Below are 14,976 nucleotides of genomic sequence, written 5' to 3'. Positions count from 1 at the left end.
TAAAATATTTCGACTTAAAAAAGGGTTGAAAGGGGAGATCATTGTGCAAGGCAAGCTCAATTGGTCCAAGGTCCAAGATACTGTAATGGACAAAGGCTCTCGGAACAACTTGGGCCCTCTGAACATTGAGTTCGCGTAAGATATTGTTAGGTGAGCAGTGATTATATAAAGTCGTTAAAACACTTGATGAGCTGTCAGTTTATAATGCTCTTCCAATTGCACTGCCAAGTAGCTGCATACTTTTTCTTGTTTGATGGTCTCGCTCGAAGAGAACTCAATTGCTGTATCAGTACATTTAAATCCGGATTATGCGCTATCTTCTTTATGTAAACCCCATGCTTATTATAAAGATATCGTTTTGAAACTCGAGTTCTTAAAGTTTGAATTAAAGTAACTGTTTTGATTTTTTTCTAGAAAACTAATAATGTACTTGTTTGCTTGTTTTTAGTAAAGAATAGCTGAACATTTAGTGATAGGTCATTATTAATTGCAATTGTTTCGTGCAGAAATCATTGCAAAATGCTTCATGGTACCTTCGGAATGTGCCGTTCGACAGACAAAAATATTAGTTTCTTTCTTAAAGTGAGGAGTCGATTTAGTGCCGTTTGTGAAAATTTCTTACTACAGGTAATTTGTGTTGACTTCGAAGTATAAGAATGAACTCTTATTTTTGTTCGTGATAAATTCAAACAAGCCTCCCTTATACAACAGGTGCTTATAATTTACTTGTCACAGCCTTAACAGGTATTGTGGGCAGTGCCGGCCGACAGGCAGTAGTTAGATCATCAGCTATGTATACAAACTTGTTGCATCTGAAAATCGCGTTAGTTTGAAGCTTTCACAAGTGCGTATAAAATGTCACAGGAATCGCTTCAGCATCATGGAGGTTGTCAAGTCGGAGGCCTTCCTCGCATACAATGCATGAGCTGTAAGTTGAAATTATTTACCGGAACATGAGAGCAAATGTTCTTTTACTTGCTGCGTTTGATTTTTTCTTAAAGAGACTTCGTCTGGTTATTCATGTCACTTGTCTGCGGAATATTTGTTTATGATACTCCATCCAAAACCTCGCATCTTTAATTGGTCGAGTTGGGATAAAATGTTTGTGTGGAAGTTATGAGGCTGTTACGCCTTAGAGAACTCTGTTTAAAAACTATCGATGCGTTACCAAACACACCAAACACCAGCTTCTAGGTATTGTACTGTTACCGACCTGTTCTCATTGTTTGTTTGCTGACTTTCCGTGTGAACTAACAATTTATCGAAATAAAGAGTTTGGGCCGTGAGAGCGACTCGTGAACATTAAAAACCTCCGACCAAAGTAATTACACTGTACAAACCTGTTCTCTGTGCCAGGCATTAAAGTGTAATCAAGCGTTGCTACAGCCGTCTTCAACTGTAAACTCAGTTAGTTAACTGTAGTGCAACCAGTAAGATATTAATCGTCTTCCAGGTCGAGCTTAGAATAAAAGAATACTCACTCTTGAGATTTTTTAACAAAGCAGACAGGAACACTTTGCAGGGAGGTTTTGTGGATTATGTTTGTCGTCTTTAAGAAGTAATCTTGGATTGGTGGGGTCATCCGCAACATTCTTTTGTGTTTCCTTTGTTTTTTCCTTTTAATAATTTTTCGTTTTATAATTTGAGTGTTGGTGAAAATTTACTGAAATTCAACTCCACAAGATTGTCTGGAAGTTTTTGATACGGGCGAGGTTAAAGAGTGTATAACCGTTAGAAAAGTTTGATACATAAAACACATCTCTTCCTCGCAGTCTCGTTGTTGGGCTGAAATGCTCGAAATAGTTATCAGTCAACTGGAATCTTGAATTTCTAGCTGTGTAAAAAGGAATTTCTTGTGGTAGTCACTGTAGCCGAATGCATGAAATTGAAAGGCGTAGTTTAATTCTTTTGGGTGGAGTTCCACCTGTCACTCAGGTGTCGCTCAGCTGTCACTTGTTTACATTTTAGCCAGTCAACCTGATGGAGGGGAACTGGGAATTTGCGGGATCGTCATTACTGTCCTTTGCTATATCCTTGTCGTGGTAACATTTCCATTTTCCTTGTTCTTTTGTTTGAAGGTGAGTGCATACAGTGAATTATATTAGAGTAACAAAGCATTTTGCTGAACTTTAACTTAAGAGATAACGAATTCTAGGACAAATCTATTTGAACAGATAGTGCAGGAATATGAAAGAGCTGTCATCTTCAGACTTGGGAGAATACTCCCCGGTGGGGCCCGGGGACCAGGTAAGGTCTTTGTTTCCAGTCGTGAATTTGGACATAGTATATGACTCGTTCTTTTCTGGAAAACGTCTTTTGTACGCGTTTAGGGTATCCAAGCCAAATGTTTTGACTGACATGTCAATTTAAATTTTCAGGGTTGTTTTTTGTTCTACCTAAGATTGATCAGTACAGCAAAGTGGATTTGAGGACAGTGTCATTTGATGTACCCCCTCAAGAGGTAATCGTTCATTTTAAATTTTCTCAAATGGTGGTGTCGGCTGTATAATTTTCTAGGAATAGGAATCCATTCATGTTGAAATAAAGAACGTTAGGATTTATTTCAGGCCATTAGGCTGGCCTTAAATTCCTCAAACATTCCGAGCTTTATTAATTAAGACATGGTATAGTTTCTTGTAACATGGTCTAATTTGATTGGCTAGGCTTTGACACGTGACAGTGTTACAGTCACTGTTGACGCAGTGGTGTACTTCAGGATCCAGAATGCAACAGTGTCGGTTACAAACGTCTCAGACGCTCAGGGTTCCACCAAACTGCTGGCTCAGACTACCTTAAGAAACATGATCGGTACAAAGAATTTGAGCGATATCCTAATGGATAGAGAGGGTTTGAGTTCTCAGATGCAGGTTTGCTTATCACTTCATTCCCGATATTTGCAGCAATCATTTCACTTTCGTCTCCAACTTTTCTTTACTCTAACTTATATTTTCTATTTCATATGTCTGCTCAACAGTTGTTCCTGGATGACGCCACTGATCCTTGGGGAGTTCGTGTAGAGAGAGTTGAGATGTAAGGTTTCTTGCCATCGAGTTCACCTCCACTTCATTAAAGCAAAGCTTATTAACATTGAATGTAACAATTAAGGTCAACTCACCTCGGGAATATAATGAAACTATGATTTTCAAGTGTGCTCAAGTAAAACGCGTTCGATCTGGTGGTCATGACGAGACATCAATGAAGCACTGTTGTTTTAGTGAAATCGTATGATTAAACATGACTGTTTGGTTCTTCACGTGAAATGCCATGAAAAAAAAATTACGATAAACGTCAAAAGATAAACATTGACTATGTTTTTCTACAGTAAGGATGTCCGCCTTCCAGTCCAGTTACAGCGTGTTATGGCGGCTGAGGCTGAAGCTACCAGGGAAGCTAAAGCTAAGGTATAACCCTACTGAGTGGTTCGGTGTATAACTCCATTCAATTTTTTTGAGGGGACAAACGGTTTCAAGTTGTTTTCGCCCTCAAATACGCTGTATGAAACAAACAGCTGAATGCTTGCCCTCTGTTTTTTAGGTCATTGCTGCAGAAGGTGAAATGACATCATCACGTTCTTTGAAGCAGGCCGCTGACATAATGGGGGAGACACCGTCGGCGATGCAGCTTCGTTATCTACAGACTCTGAACACCATCTCAGCTGAAAAGAACTCCACCATCATCTTCCCAATTCCTGTGGATTTTATGAAAAATTTTTTAAACAAGTGAAACTAACACTGGAAGTGTGAGGATGAAGACTTTTACACCTGTAACTGTTCTAAGTCAGTCAGTCACAATTATGGAAGTGGCTCTCTTGCTTTAATAGCAATTTAATTTGCCTTAAAAGGCGGTCGATAACCGTGATACCATGACGTCTTTGAGGTAGAATGTCAGGATGGTTGATAAACAAAAACAACAAATGTCGAAACTTTTTATAAGACAATATCTTGCACAAGAGGATTTTAATGTCTTTTGCTAATACAAGTCAATAAAACCTTTCTACTTTTATAATTGACTTTATAAGCAACAACATGCGACGAGATGTCTACGCTTTACGAATTTAAATGAGAGGGTTGTCAGAACGTTAACCATTTAAAACATTCATCATCGTATCAAATTTTAGTCAGCCAAACCAGACGGAGGGGGCAAAAGTTTGGTCAATAACTACGCCAAACTCTCCATCCAGCCCTGACGGAGTTGTAATAAACGGAAAGTATTATGAATTGAAGTTCCAAACGTTGTTTTTCCTGTGTCATCCGTTCAAAATAAAAATAATTTTTCCTTTTTTTTTATAATGTTATCGTAATTTTTTTGCTTTCTCATTTAGGGTGCAAAACGTTTTGATAACTATTTCAAGTTGTTGACGGTAATAATGTTATGACGATCTAGATATGTTTGTTGATTTAATTTTACAGTACAGTACATAGTTAGGTAGCATCAAGTAATTTGTACAAAGTTCATCCTAAGCTTCTTGTTTGTTAAGTTTTTGAAACCCTCTTTACTATGAATTTCTTCGCTGTATTTTGTGAAATGACTCGATTCTTTTAGCTGAAAACTTTTAAATTAAAAAAATGTAAAAAACTCGTTCAGGCCTTATTTCAAAGTGTGATGGTCTTTGCCGCCTACAGGTACCACGAAGAGTTCAAACCAACTTAAACAAATTATGTACAATGGCTCCTGTTCTTCGCTGAACTGAATGTGGAGACTTGTTCGAGCTTTGAATGCCTTAGTAATCCAAGGGTCGATACGGATGTCAACCAATTCGTAACCATGGTTTCCGTGACAAGCCAAGTCTAATATGTAGTGACATAACTCTCTCGTGACTTTTTTATAATCAGCCGGTCCAGTTTTCCACTTTGATGTAGGAACTACGATTAAAAGCGTTTAACGCTCTTAACTTAGAAAATGTCAATGCTGTCTGATAATGCATATTGGGACGAAGGGCTCGACTAGTAGTATTCAGGGGCCTGAATCCGGGTCCCTGAAGGGTTAGAATAACCAACCCGGGCCATAAATTATAAATGACATATGTCCGAAATGACTTATCCATTTTACCCTTGATAAGTGTCTCCTTCGGTCATCACAGTGCGAGTAATTTCAAAATCGTCAGCAGTCAATGGAATCTACCTGATCAGCGGCTGCTCTAAGAAGAAGTGTCAAAACATGGCGCAGGAAAACCTCTGAAAGGTTTGTTTACCGTTACTACGATTCAATCTAAGGACTCCTATTTCTTCGTTTGTTTATCACTGATAAAAGAAATGAAGCTGAAAACTCAAACAATTAATGCGGTGTTTTTATTGGCATGATGGCGCAATCTGGACATGTCGAAAGTGAGAATTACTACGACAGACCACCAGCATCAAGAGTGAGTCACTAACATCAAAGATGTTTTAGCTACCTTCTTTCTTTATCTTCATTATTATTATCTTTATTTAAACACGGTAGACATAGAAATTTTATCTTGCGGGGTCGTGTCTCTGGTCAGGAAAAAAAACTTTGCCAGCTATAAACTACTTGGAACATTGAGTTAAATTATTATGATAGGCTTCATTTAGAAGCAGTTACTCTTACTTGCTTATTTCAAACGTTCCGCGGCGTTTTAGATTAATTACCATGGGTAAAAACACAAAAATCAAAACGCATTTGATTATCAAGACGTAAAGTCTGAGATTTCATTCAGTTCAAATGTTGGAAAGATTGTAGAGTACTCAAGCTCTTAAATCTGTAAGTCCTAACCTAATCGATCATTAGATTTATGCCTCTAATGTTGACCAAGTAGACATAACTGCAGTTTCCCTTAGATGCTTCCAGGCGTGAGCCATTTTCAAAGCAGTTTGTCCCTTTTTTTTTTTCTTTTTGATGATAATGATCTCGAACTCCCAGTTAAATCCTGTGGCTGATGTAAATTTAAATCAAACTAGTGGTTGAAATCATTAACAAAAAAAAGTGAAACCTTGAAAGATACAGAATTGTAGGGGTTGAAAAAGTTATTGCTATACCTGCCAACTCAAATACTTTTTCTTATTGGAGGAGAATGAGTCAGGTGGCAAGGGTAAAAACACACCAACTACCACAGGGGAATAAAACTCACAAACTCCATAAGGAAACAACAACTTGAACTTTGCACCTAATCAAGTTGTGCACTTGGAAACAGAATAGATTTTTTACGCTTGGTGATCGATCTTTCCATGCCGCTGCCCCTAAATTGTGGAACGATCTTCCAGGCTCTATCAGAAACACCCATTCTTTAAACAAGTTTAAGAAGGCCATTAAGACTTTTTTATTTGCCAAAGCTTTTTAATTCTTTGTATCTAATTTCATATTTTTACATTTTCTTAGTGATCATTTTTATTTATTTATTTAATTTTTTTTTTAATTTTTTGTTTAATTTTTTATTTTTTAGTATCTATGTGGGGGTTGAATTTTTAACATTTAATTGTAATGCGCAATTGAAAATTCTTATACTGATAATTGCGCAATATAAGTCTATAAATTATTATTATAATTATTATTATTATTAAATCTGTTTGGCTTCTCCAGCTAAGGAAACCTTTTTTGTTGTCATAGCAACTAACTGCTTTCTGACAAAAACTGAAAAATAATTGAAACAATACCTTTGAGATATAACCTTGAGATCTATTGACAGAGCCAACCATGATGCTTCAAAGAGGTTGAGAGACCTCTGCAAGAAAATTCTGATGAGAACTTTCATAATTTAAACAAAGCAGATCTTAACTTCCCTCTAATTTTTTTATTGTGAGTTGTGGGAAATCGCACAACACTTAATGACTGACCCCAAGAGAAACAGTGAGATTTGTTTCCCATTGACCCTACATATTCCTCATCAGCCCCTAATTTTCAGTGACAATTATATCTTTAGGACTGGTTACATCACACAAATCAGTCACTCACTAGACTTAAAGATGATAAAAAGACTTCAATTTGGCTGAATGGAGGACCACGTGAGAGAGAAGTAAATTGCCAGTGTAGCTACAGGAGTAAAAGTAGAGACAGCTTCTTAAGTTTGGAAACTGGGCCTCCTCAGTTACACATTGACAGCCAAGAGACAGCTAGGTAAGTGACATCATGTCATGCACGCATTATCCTCTTTTACATACCGGTAAGTCAAGGGTTGAGGAAGTATTTTCCTTGTTCAGCTGTTAGATGTGTGACCCAACACATCTTATGTACATTGTGTAAATGTCTTATTTGCAATGAAAATGTTCAAGTTGTCGTGAGGTTGTTGACAGTCATGTAAGTTGCAAGTCTTATATGTCACCCATGTGAATTTTAAACTTATGAACCCAAACACTTAAATTAAGTGCATTTTATCATTGGGCACTTGAAGAGATTGGACTAGCTAAGAAGGAAAATCTGGGTTGTAACCTGGTGGTAGGATCTGTTGGTTGAATGAGTTCAAATTCTTGTACAAACACATCATTCTGTAATTTAAAATGCTTTATTCATTGGTTCATTTAAGTACCTCTACAGAAACTCCTCTGCCTGAAACTGCCAAATGTTTTTCTGTTCACTGACTTGTAAATGCTGTTTCTGTTTATTTGTTGATTTAACTCATGGACAATATTTGATTGATTCATGATGTTCATGTTGTTCAATAGCATGAAAGACTTGTCTGTACCTGAAATAATGAAACAGTTCCATGAAAGGTAGAAATCCAAACTAAAAAGGAGGCCCCAGTCATCTACTGTGTATTCATCCAGGAGTGCAGAGAAGAAGCAAGACTGGCAGAAACCCTCTGAAAACAACTACAGTGCATTTATTTCAGGTTGCTAAAATTAATTGATGCCAGGACTCACCAGGAGGCTTGGCAAAAGTACTGTTTTTTGTTTTGTTTTCCTGGTATCTGGTGAAATAGGTAGAATTAATTAGGCTCAGGTAAACAAATGGCACTAAGACAACATCATAATCATTTTATTGTCATGCATTTGAAAGGCAAGAATTTTTGCAAAATAAGTGATCAGCAATAAAATTATATTTCTAGATAATAGATATTTCTTCTGACCATTTACCTTTAAAAGGCACTGAACATTTATTTAAAACAATGTACTATCATTCCTACTACAATTGGTGTTGTCATCTGTGATTGCAAATATAATTTTATTCATGAATGACATTCAATTTATTTTTAGTAAAAGGACAAACAGTTACACCTCAGCATCGTCCACCTCCGGGGTCCTTGCCACTCAGGGAAACAAAGAAAGATGATACTTCTTACAAAGGTTGGTAGAATGAACTTGACTATCAGCAAACAATCAAAACACTAATGGGATACATCTCCTCTAATATCCTGAATACAATCATAATTTTTTTTTTTTATAGGTCTGTTTTTTCTAATGTGTTTGTTTTTTTTCCACGCACGTATTTATAGGATTAGTGTATCTTGATCGTCAGCAAGAGGAGCTGGATCGCAGCTTGGCACCGCATGACCTTTGGCGATACTCTGCGGCGTTCTGTGAAGATGAAGATTCTGAGAGTACCAATCCCCCTCCACCACCTCCCAGAGCCTCTCCAGAACCATCGTCACCAAAACTAAATTGGCCTGAAGTTTTACAATCAGCCGAAGAAGCTTACAGTGAGGAAGACGATGATGATGATTTGGTCGATGAATCTCAGGAGACAAGGTCGATATCTTCGGCTGGCTCGCGTTCTTTAGTGTTCGCAATTCCAACAGGAGGTAATGAAGGTACCGAAAGTGATGATGAACAGACTCCGAGTCTCTTAGACACTGGCAGAGTGTCTTCTGATTATGTTGCCAGGAGCGAGTCTATGCTTCATAAAATATGTGATAAAAGTCAAGCAGAGAGTGCTGTAATATCTGATATGCTAGTCGACTTGAAAAGCACGAACGAAAAGATCAGTCAGCTTCGAATCAGCTCAAGAGATTTAGATCTGGAATTAACCTGTGACGCCACAACCCCTTCAGTTCTTTTGGCAAAGATGGAAATAGAATGCACCGCTGGCACTGATCAAGAAACAACGCCACAACATGAAATCGAATACGAAACCATGTGGGTTGAAGAGCCTCAGGTCTCGAACAGGTTGAATGCTCTTTCCAACCGATTTCCCCGAGCCTGTTCAGCAAGATATATGACTCAGCATAAAACTTCGCGTGTTAGAAAACAACAAAGCGAAAGTTCTCTTGCACTGAAAGGAAAAACAATGGAATTCTTCAATCCGGAGGACTTAGTGGCGAAAAACCTTTCAAGAGACCAACGAAAAAATCCAAGACATAATGACTTTACTGGGGAAGAACATGAAATGCTTGAAAAGAGAGAAGACACCGATCCAGACAAGGTGGGTTGAAAATGTGCCGATTTGCGCAATGTGTGATGAGTAATGAGACTAATGAATAATAAGAGTTGTACTCTTCTTCACGGTGTACATGTATATCCACCACTAAACAAGTTGCATTTTACTCCTTTTTACAATTTGAAGAGAAATTATGCGCAGAGTGTTCATGTTCGACTCCATAATCGTTAATATGCATCATTTTTGCGTGATATTTTCTGCGAAATGTTGTTTTCTTCCACCTTGATGAGCTTGATTTCGTGTTTCAAGCAAAATTGAATACTTTTTCAGGTTGTTACAAAACCGCCGTTACCAAAATGGAATACCTCAAAAACCAAGAAAAGACATAAATTAAAACAGAAACGACAGTCTGGCACTGAAAATTCAAGTGACAGCAGTATCCTGGATCAACCATCAAAGTCTTCTCTGCGAAAGTCAAGCTCTGAAGGCAATATCCATTTGTATCAGGCAGCAGATACCAATTTGTCACTGGGCAGCAATCTGAAACTCAAATCTGTAACGTTTAGACGAGATGTTTTGAGTCAAGTTGATGACGTTAAAGTTCCCCTCGACTCTTCTCAACTCCCCACTTACTCCAGTGTTGAGGCGGAAATTGTCGCCAAACCTGCTGTACAAACTTGTGCTTGGTCTCAAAGTTCAGGAGTTGTTATAAACAATGGTTTGGAAATGAAGGAGGCTAACCTACAGGAACAAGAAATCTCAGCAGTAGAGATTACCGACAAAGAATCGAGACTCAGTCATACTCGAAAAACAGCTCAAAGTTCACGAGCAAAACTTTTGGCCAAAATGAAAGAACTGCCAGGTGATGAGGAACTATGTCCGTGCAGAACAGTTACCAGACCCACCACAGCTTTGATAACAGAGTTAAGGAACTCGAAATCTAGAACAAAAGAAACATCCTTGAAGAATGATAAATTATTAGTATGTTTGTACCTTACTTTACGATTTGTCTTGGTGTTCAATCAAGTTTTTTATATAGTTTAGTAGGTTGTCTTTATTACCGGCCATTCAAATAAACCGTTATCTCACATGGAACTCCTCTTTACAGAAACATCGTGTTACTAGGCCCAGCTCCGCGCCGCTCAAACGCTCGTCAGGCAACGGAGATATATTGAGACTAGAAAAACCTCACTCACCAGGTAGCAAACCTCGTGCCATGTCTGCTAAAGGACAGGTTTGTGTTAATCAGAATACATAATAACCATGTAATGAAAGCATCGCTGAGTGCGACAAGTGTTTTTAGGGTGTTTTGCATATCATTGCAATTCCTTTATAGGTTTGCTTTTATACCAGCTATAATTTTCCGCACGGAATGTTGGGATTTTACGGATCTCTGAACGAATGGAAGTTGATTATCTTTTAACAGCGAAAAAGGACCGGATCTGAAGGAGGACAAACCCGCTCCAGGCCTTCTTCAGCCCATGTTGGCAAGTTAAGGTGAGAGTAAGGCAATGTTTTTTGTTGTCTGTAGAAAAACCCACGTGGAGTTTTCTCTGTCAGGCTCGTTATTGTGTTCGCGTAGTAAAGTTCATCGAGCCAAGTCAATTTGATCTTGAAATCGTACATAATTGTCGGTATTGTGTTTTCAGTCTCAGGACACCAATCTCTTGGGATTCTGTTCACCAGCGAGAATAGTTAGCAACCGGTTCTTTTGATTGAACTACTTGTTCTGTGCTTCTGTGCTGCAATTGCTTCTTTTTACAATGAATTATCTGTGTTCTTCGTCCAACTCGTGTAGCTCCAAAGATGCTCGTAGGAGCCGTGCCGCTGCTAAAGTTCTCAAAGACGGATTCTTGTTCAAGGAAAAACCCCCGCCACCATTACCAGCAGGTAACATAAGTCGTCTTTGATTTGACCAACATTTGAATGTTCATTTTGATGTTTCTGTTCATTCTGTTCTACTTCTGCTTCAACATTTGTTTTCTTTACAGCTTCAAAGGAAAGTCAAAAACGGAGAGAAGAGCATGGAAGATCGAAACAAGACAACAACAACAACAAGAGTCTCACACTGCCGTGGAATAAGGTAGTGGCAATGAAAAACGACAAATTGATGTAGATAAGTGCTAATTTTCTAAACTTAAGTGTTTGAATGTTAAGGTGGTTATTTTTGCAAGTAAAAACAAGTCCAAGTGATAGGAGCAAACACTTTTCATTAAAATTCCGAACAATTTTTTTTCCAAAGAGTAAATGTGCACAATATATTTAAAATTCCCACCGGGACTGCTTAAACCTGGTGTGTTTTTTAGTTCTTTGCCAAACAAAATGTGAAATGTGTCAAACTTACCCGAAAATTGTGAAATTACTAGTTTTCTCGTTTGAAGTATAACGTGTAGTCTATCAGTACTGTGTCAGCAAAGTGTCGTTTATTAGTGAATTTTATGGAATTAAAAGGAAGAAGAAATTGTAGCCTCGGAAGAATGCCATGAGGTCTTCGCGCGCCTGCAGGAGAAAGGAATTGATGTCTCCATGGATACCATCAAAAGGTAAAGTAACATCAGTTTAGCGTAATTTGAACCTAATTGACCGCTGACGTCATTTTCAGTTTTTGACCTGATCGTAGATTTTGCTCTTAATCGATTAAGATCAAATCTCTTCCCCTCATTTGCAGAACGATGATTTTTTTTTTAGAAAAAACTGTTTGCTTCGTAGTTTGGAAGACATTCCACCCAAGTTTTACTCTGCGTGGCTAAACTACAAGTGAGACAGAGAAAGAAAACCCATGTGAGCTTAGAAAGCTATCGCAATAATAGCGCTTTTAATTTTGTTTCCCCTCGGCCTTGCCTTTCGCATTATCTTCTTTCTCTCCGTTTGTTCGTTTGCCACGTAGGTTAGCTTTCTTTTTGTTTCGTAGCAACAAATGTTTTGAACTGAAATTTTATATTACAGAGGATTGATGGCGCCGGCGAGAAGGGCTGGTGACTACCAAGTGACCGGTTTGAGTTTGAGCTCTAAGTGAGTAATGTATTTCAGCTGAACGTGATATTGATCATTGACGCCGTGAAAAATAGAAGGAAGTCCAAAGAAATCAGAGTTAAGGGTACACTATCTTTATCCTGTCTGATGCAAAGTACATTCCTGTTTGTGTGGGATCTTTGGTTGTTTTACATTCTTTGTACAGCTACCTTGTAATAACGGCTATAATCTTATTATTATATTTGACTTTTTGAAGCTTTGTAGCGGAGTGAGCCATACAGAGATTAAGTAGCTGTGTTGTGATTACGTAATCTGCGTTGTTCCACTAGTAACCCTAACTACTTATTGCATCGGGTAGACTGTCAGTCAAAATATTTCTTGTGCAATGTTTTTCGCACAGTCTCCTTAGCAGACCAGAAAATTGGCTGACAGAAGAACACGCTCGTGTGCAGATATGGGAAAAAGCGCTGAGTAAGTGTGACTTTTTAATTTTAGGTATTTTATCATGTGTGAAGTATTTTTTCTATCTGATAAGCCTCTTTTTTGTTCAGTGACCAGGAAACTCATTAATGTCTGTTGCTTGCGGCGACCTATAAACGCGTCTTTTGTTATGCTGTCTTCTTTGTTCTTGTTTTTTAGTGAAACAGACGCAGAACTTTAACTCTGACTGCCTGATAAATCATTTGTGAATAGTCTTTGACATAAAAACTGAAACAAAGAACTCATATGCATGGGCTTAAATTTTGGAAGCACTCTACCGATCCTATGCAATGACAAATTCATAGCTTTTCATTAGTTGCAACAAATTACTTATTTTCTTTTGCAGAAAATTCCAAGTGATGTATGCGAATCGTCTCGACATCAAACGGAGGGTGCAGTTCTGAAACTTGTCAAGTGCGGTGTACTGCTCTGTTGATGGAGCTTAAAAATGTTGGTGTTCCTTTTGTCTCCGATCAATATGGATTCGTTTTTCAGATGTTCGTGCGATTCACATACAGAGCTCTAAGTACTTGAACATTCGCAAGGAGCTAGGGGTGTTGGCAATGTTTCACGGTCCACTGGCACCGCTCGCAATTGACAAGGTCTAATGGACTTTCTGTGTCAGGATTTGTGGCATACTTGTGGAAAGTTTATTGACTTAAAATGGAGCCATGAGGTGCCCTCATATACATCTTATTTATACAAGCCTACGTCTTTGTAAGGAATATTGGAAAGAGTATGTGTGAATAAAGAACTAATTATTTTCCTTGGCCATATTGACATGGAGTTTATGTCAGTTTGACTTCGTACGCATTTTAGCACGATACGTAGTTGCTAAGAGGAAAATTTCTTGTCATATTGGGCCTTGATTTGATCATTAGAATGAAAACGAGTGATTTCAATAGAATGCTTGGATTTTTAACCTAAGCCTGATTAAACATACTTGTAATAAGAACATGATTATTTTCGTTGTAGTCAAGGAGTGGTCATTGTATTTCTTAACATGCCTTCAAGAAATAAGTATTTTGGACTTTAATGATGCGAATTGTTGTCTCGAAGGTGAGACGTATGCTTTGGCAAATAGGTCTTCATCAATTTTGAGACGATGCAATTTTTTCCTCGTTCAGTTGTGGCTTTAAACTCCACCACAGAAACAGCCGAGGAAAAGAGCTAGACACCCTTAAGCATTCGATCGTTTTGAAATGAAGCTTTTTCAGTGATTGTTATTTATAACTGTAGGTTATCTTGTTGGCCTTCAGCTTCTAACTCAAATAAGAGCTTACTCTTTTCCATGATGGCTCAAACTTGTGAATAGCTAATGCAGGATTTTGTTGGTAAAGTTGGTTGCAATTGATTACTGCCCTGATAATCACAAGATCCATTAGAATCCGTAATAAGCGATTTATATACAAACATTTCATTTGGGATCACAGCACTTATTAATTACACCACGGTTTAATTATAGAACACTCTAACAACAGAGCAGGAGAGAATGACGCAGAAGAATAGTTTGTTTTAGTTTATTTAGTAATCTTAAACATCTTACGAAAATAAACTATGTTTGAATCACTGAAAAAAGATTGTTTAACTTGGTTTCATAGTAGTGTTAAGGAATTAGCTTTGTCTTAGAACCCCTTCGAGTTAGTTTAGAAGTGTGCAAAGACGAGGTGTGTTAAACATTGTTATGCACACCCCGCACAGGCAGCAAGGCTCTCGCTGTGTACTTAACAGCAGTGATGGAAAATACCCGGGACTATTTACTTCAATATCTTTACTCTTCGTCAGGAGTCAGTTCCTTTCTCGCTGGTTGCTTTCAGATACACGGTTCATCTGTTAAAGCTTTGTCCTTGCCGCTCTAATAGGTGTGACACGCATCAGGAGTTTTCATCTGATTTAGGTTATCAATGTCTTCAATTCAATTCTAATCAATTCTTCATTTAATCACAGTTTTCATGTTCAGTTTACCGGTGGCATGTTGTACTTGTGAGGTATTTGCGCACTGCGAACATGTGTTCTTAGGTGTGACATGTTGGGAATGTATCAGTGTTCAATTACCTTGGTAGCCATTCTTTTTATCAGACTGCGGCCTGTTTTAGTGGAATGTTCAGTTAGATATCGTATGCCGACGATATTTTCTTATTAACTGTGGGAATACAACTAACAAAAGGGTGATAATTACCCCCCCTGCTCAGCTACACACAACAACTGATGACTCCTTCCGACACTTAAGTTCCCACCTTTGTGTTAATTTCAATGAAT

The 14,976-nt window shown here is 38.0% G+C and overlaps 1 protein-coding gene and 1 non-coding gene across 2 annotated transcripts; both read left to right on the top strand.

Annotated features, from left to right (window-relative positions):
- Positions 1 to 12: 12 nt before the first annotated feature.
- LOC131785338 (band 7 protein AGAP004871-like) lies at positions 13 to 4,566 on the top strand. The gene is made up of 8 exons (XM_059102217.2): positions 13 to 928; positions 1,969 to 2,078; positions 2,175 to 2,247; positions 2,379 to 2,461; positions 2,664 to 2,867; positions 2,975 to 3,030; positions 3,323 to 3,401; positions 3,535 to 4,566. The coding sequence occupies exons 1-8, from the start codon at positions 856 to 858 to the stop codon at positions 3,721 to 3,723; spliced, it is 867 nt and encodes a 288-aa protein (XP_058958200.1). The 5' UTR covers positions 13 to 855; the 3' UTR covers positions 3,724 to 4,566.
- A 589-nt stretch (positions 4,567 to 5,155) lies between these two features.
- Positions 5,156 to 14,277, top strand: LOC131785369 (titin homolog). The gene is made up of 13 exons (XR_010717128.1): positions 5,156 to 5,359; positions 6,875 to 7,068; positions 7,614 to 7,780; positions 8,145 to 8,234; positions 8,384 to 9,309; positions 9,595 to 10,245; positions 10,373 to 10,498; positions 10,691 to 10,761; positions 11,063 to 11,154; positions 11,256 to 11,347; positions 11,716 to 11,807; positions 12,211 to 12,708; positions 13,064 to 14,277. It is a non-coding gene; the product is annotated as a titin homolog (transcript).
- The last annotated feature ends 699 nt before the right edge of the window (positions 14,278 to 14,976 follow it).

This window comes from Pocillopora verrucosa, chromosome 4, assembly GCF_036669915.1.
Source record: "Pocillopora verrucosa isolate sample1 chromosome 4, ASM3666991v2, whole genome shotgun sequence".
Lineage (NCBI taxonomy): Eukaryota > Metazoa > Cnidaria > Anthozoa > Scleractinia > Pocilloporidae > Pocillopora > Pocillopora verrucosa.
This window is presented reverse-complemented; position numbering and strand designations above follow the sequence as displayed.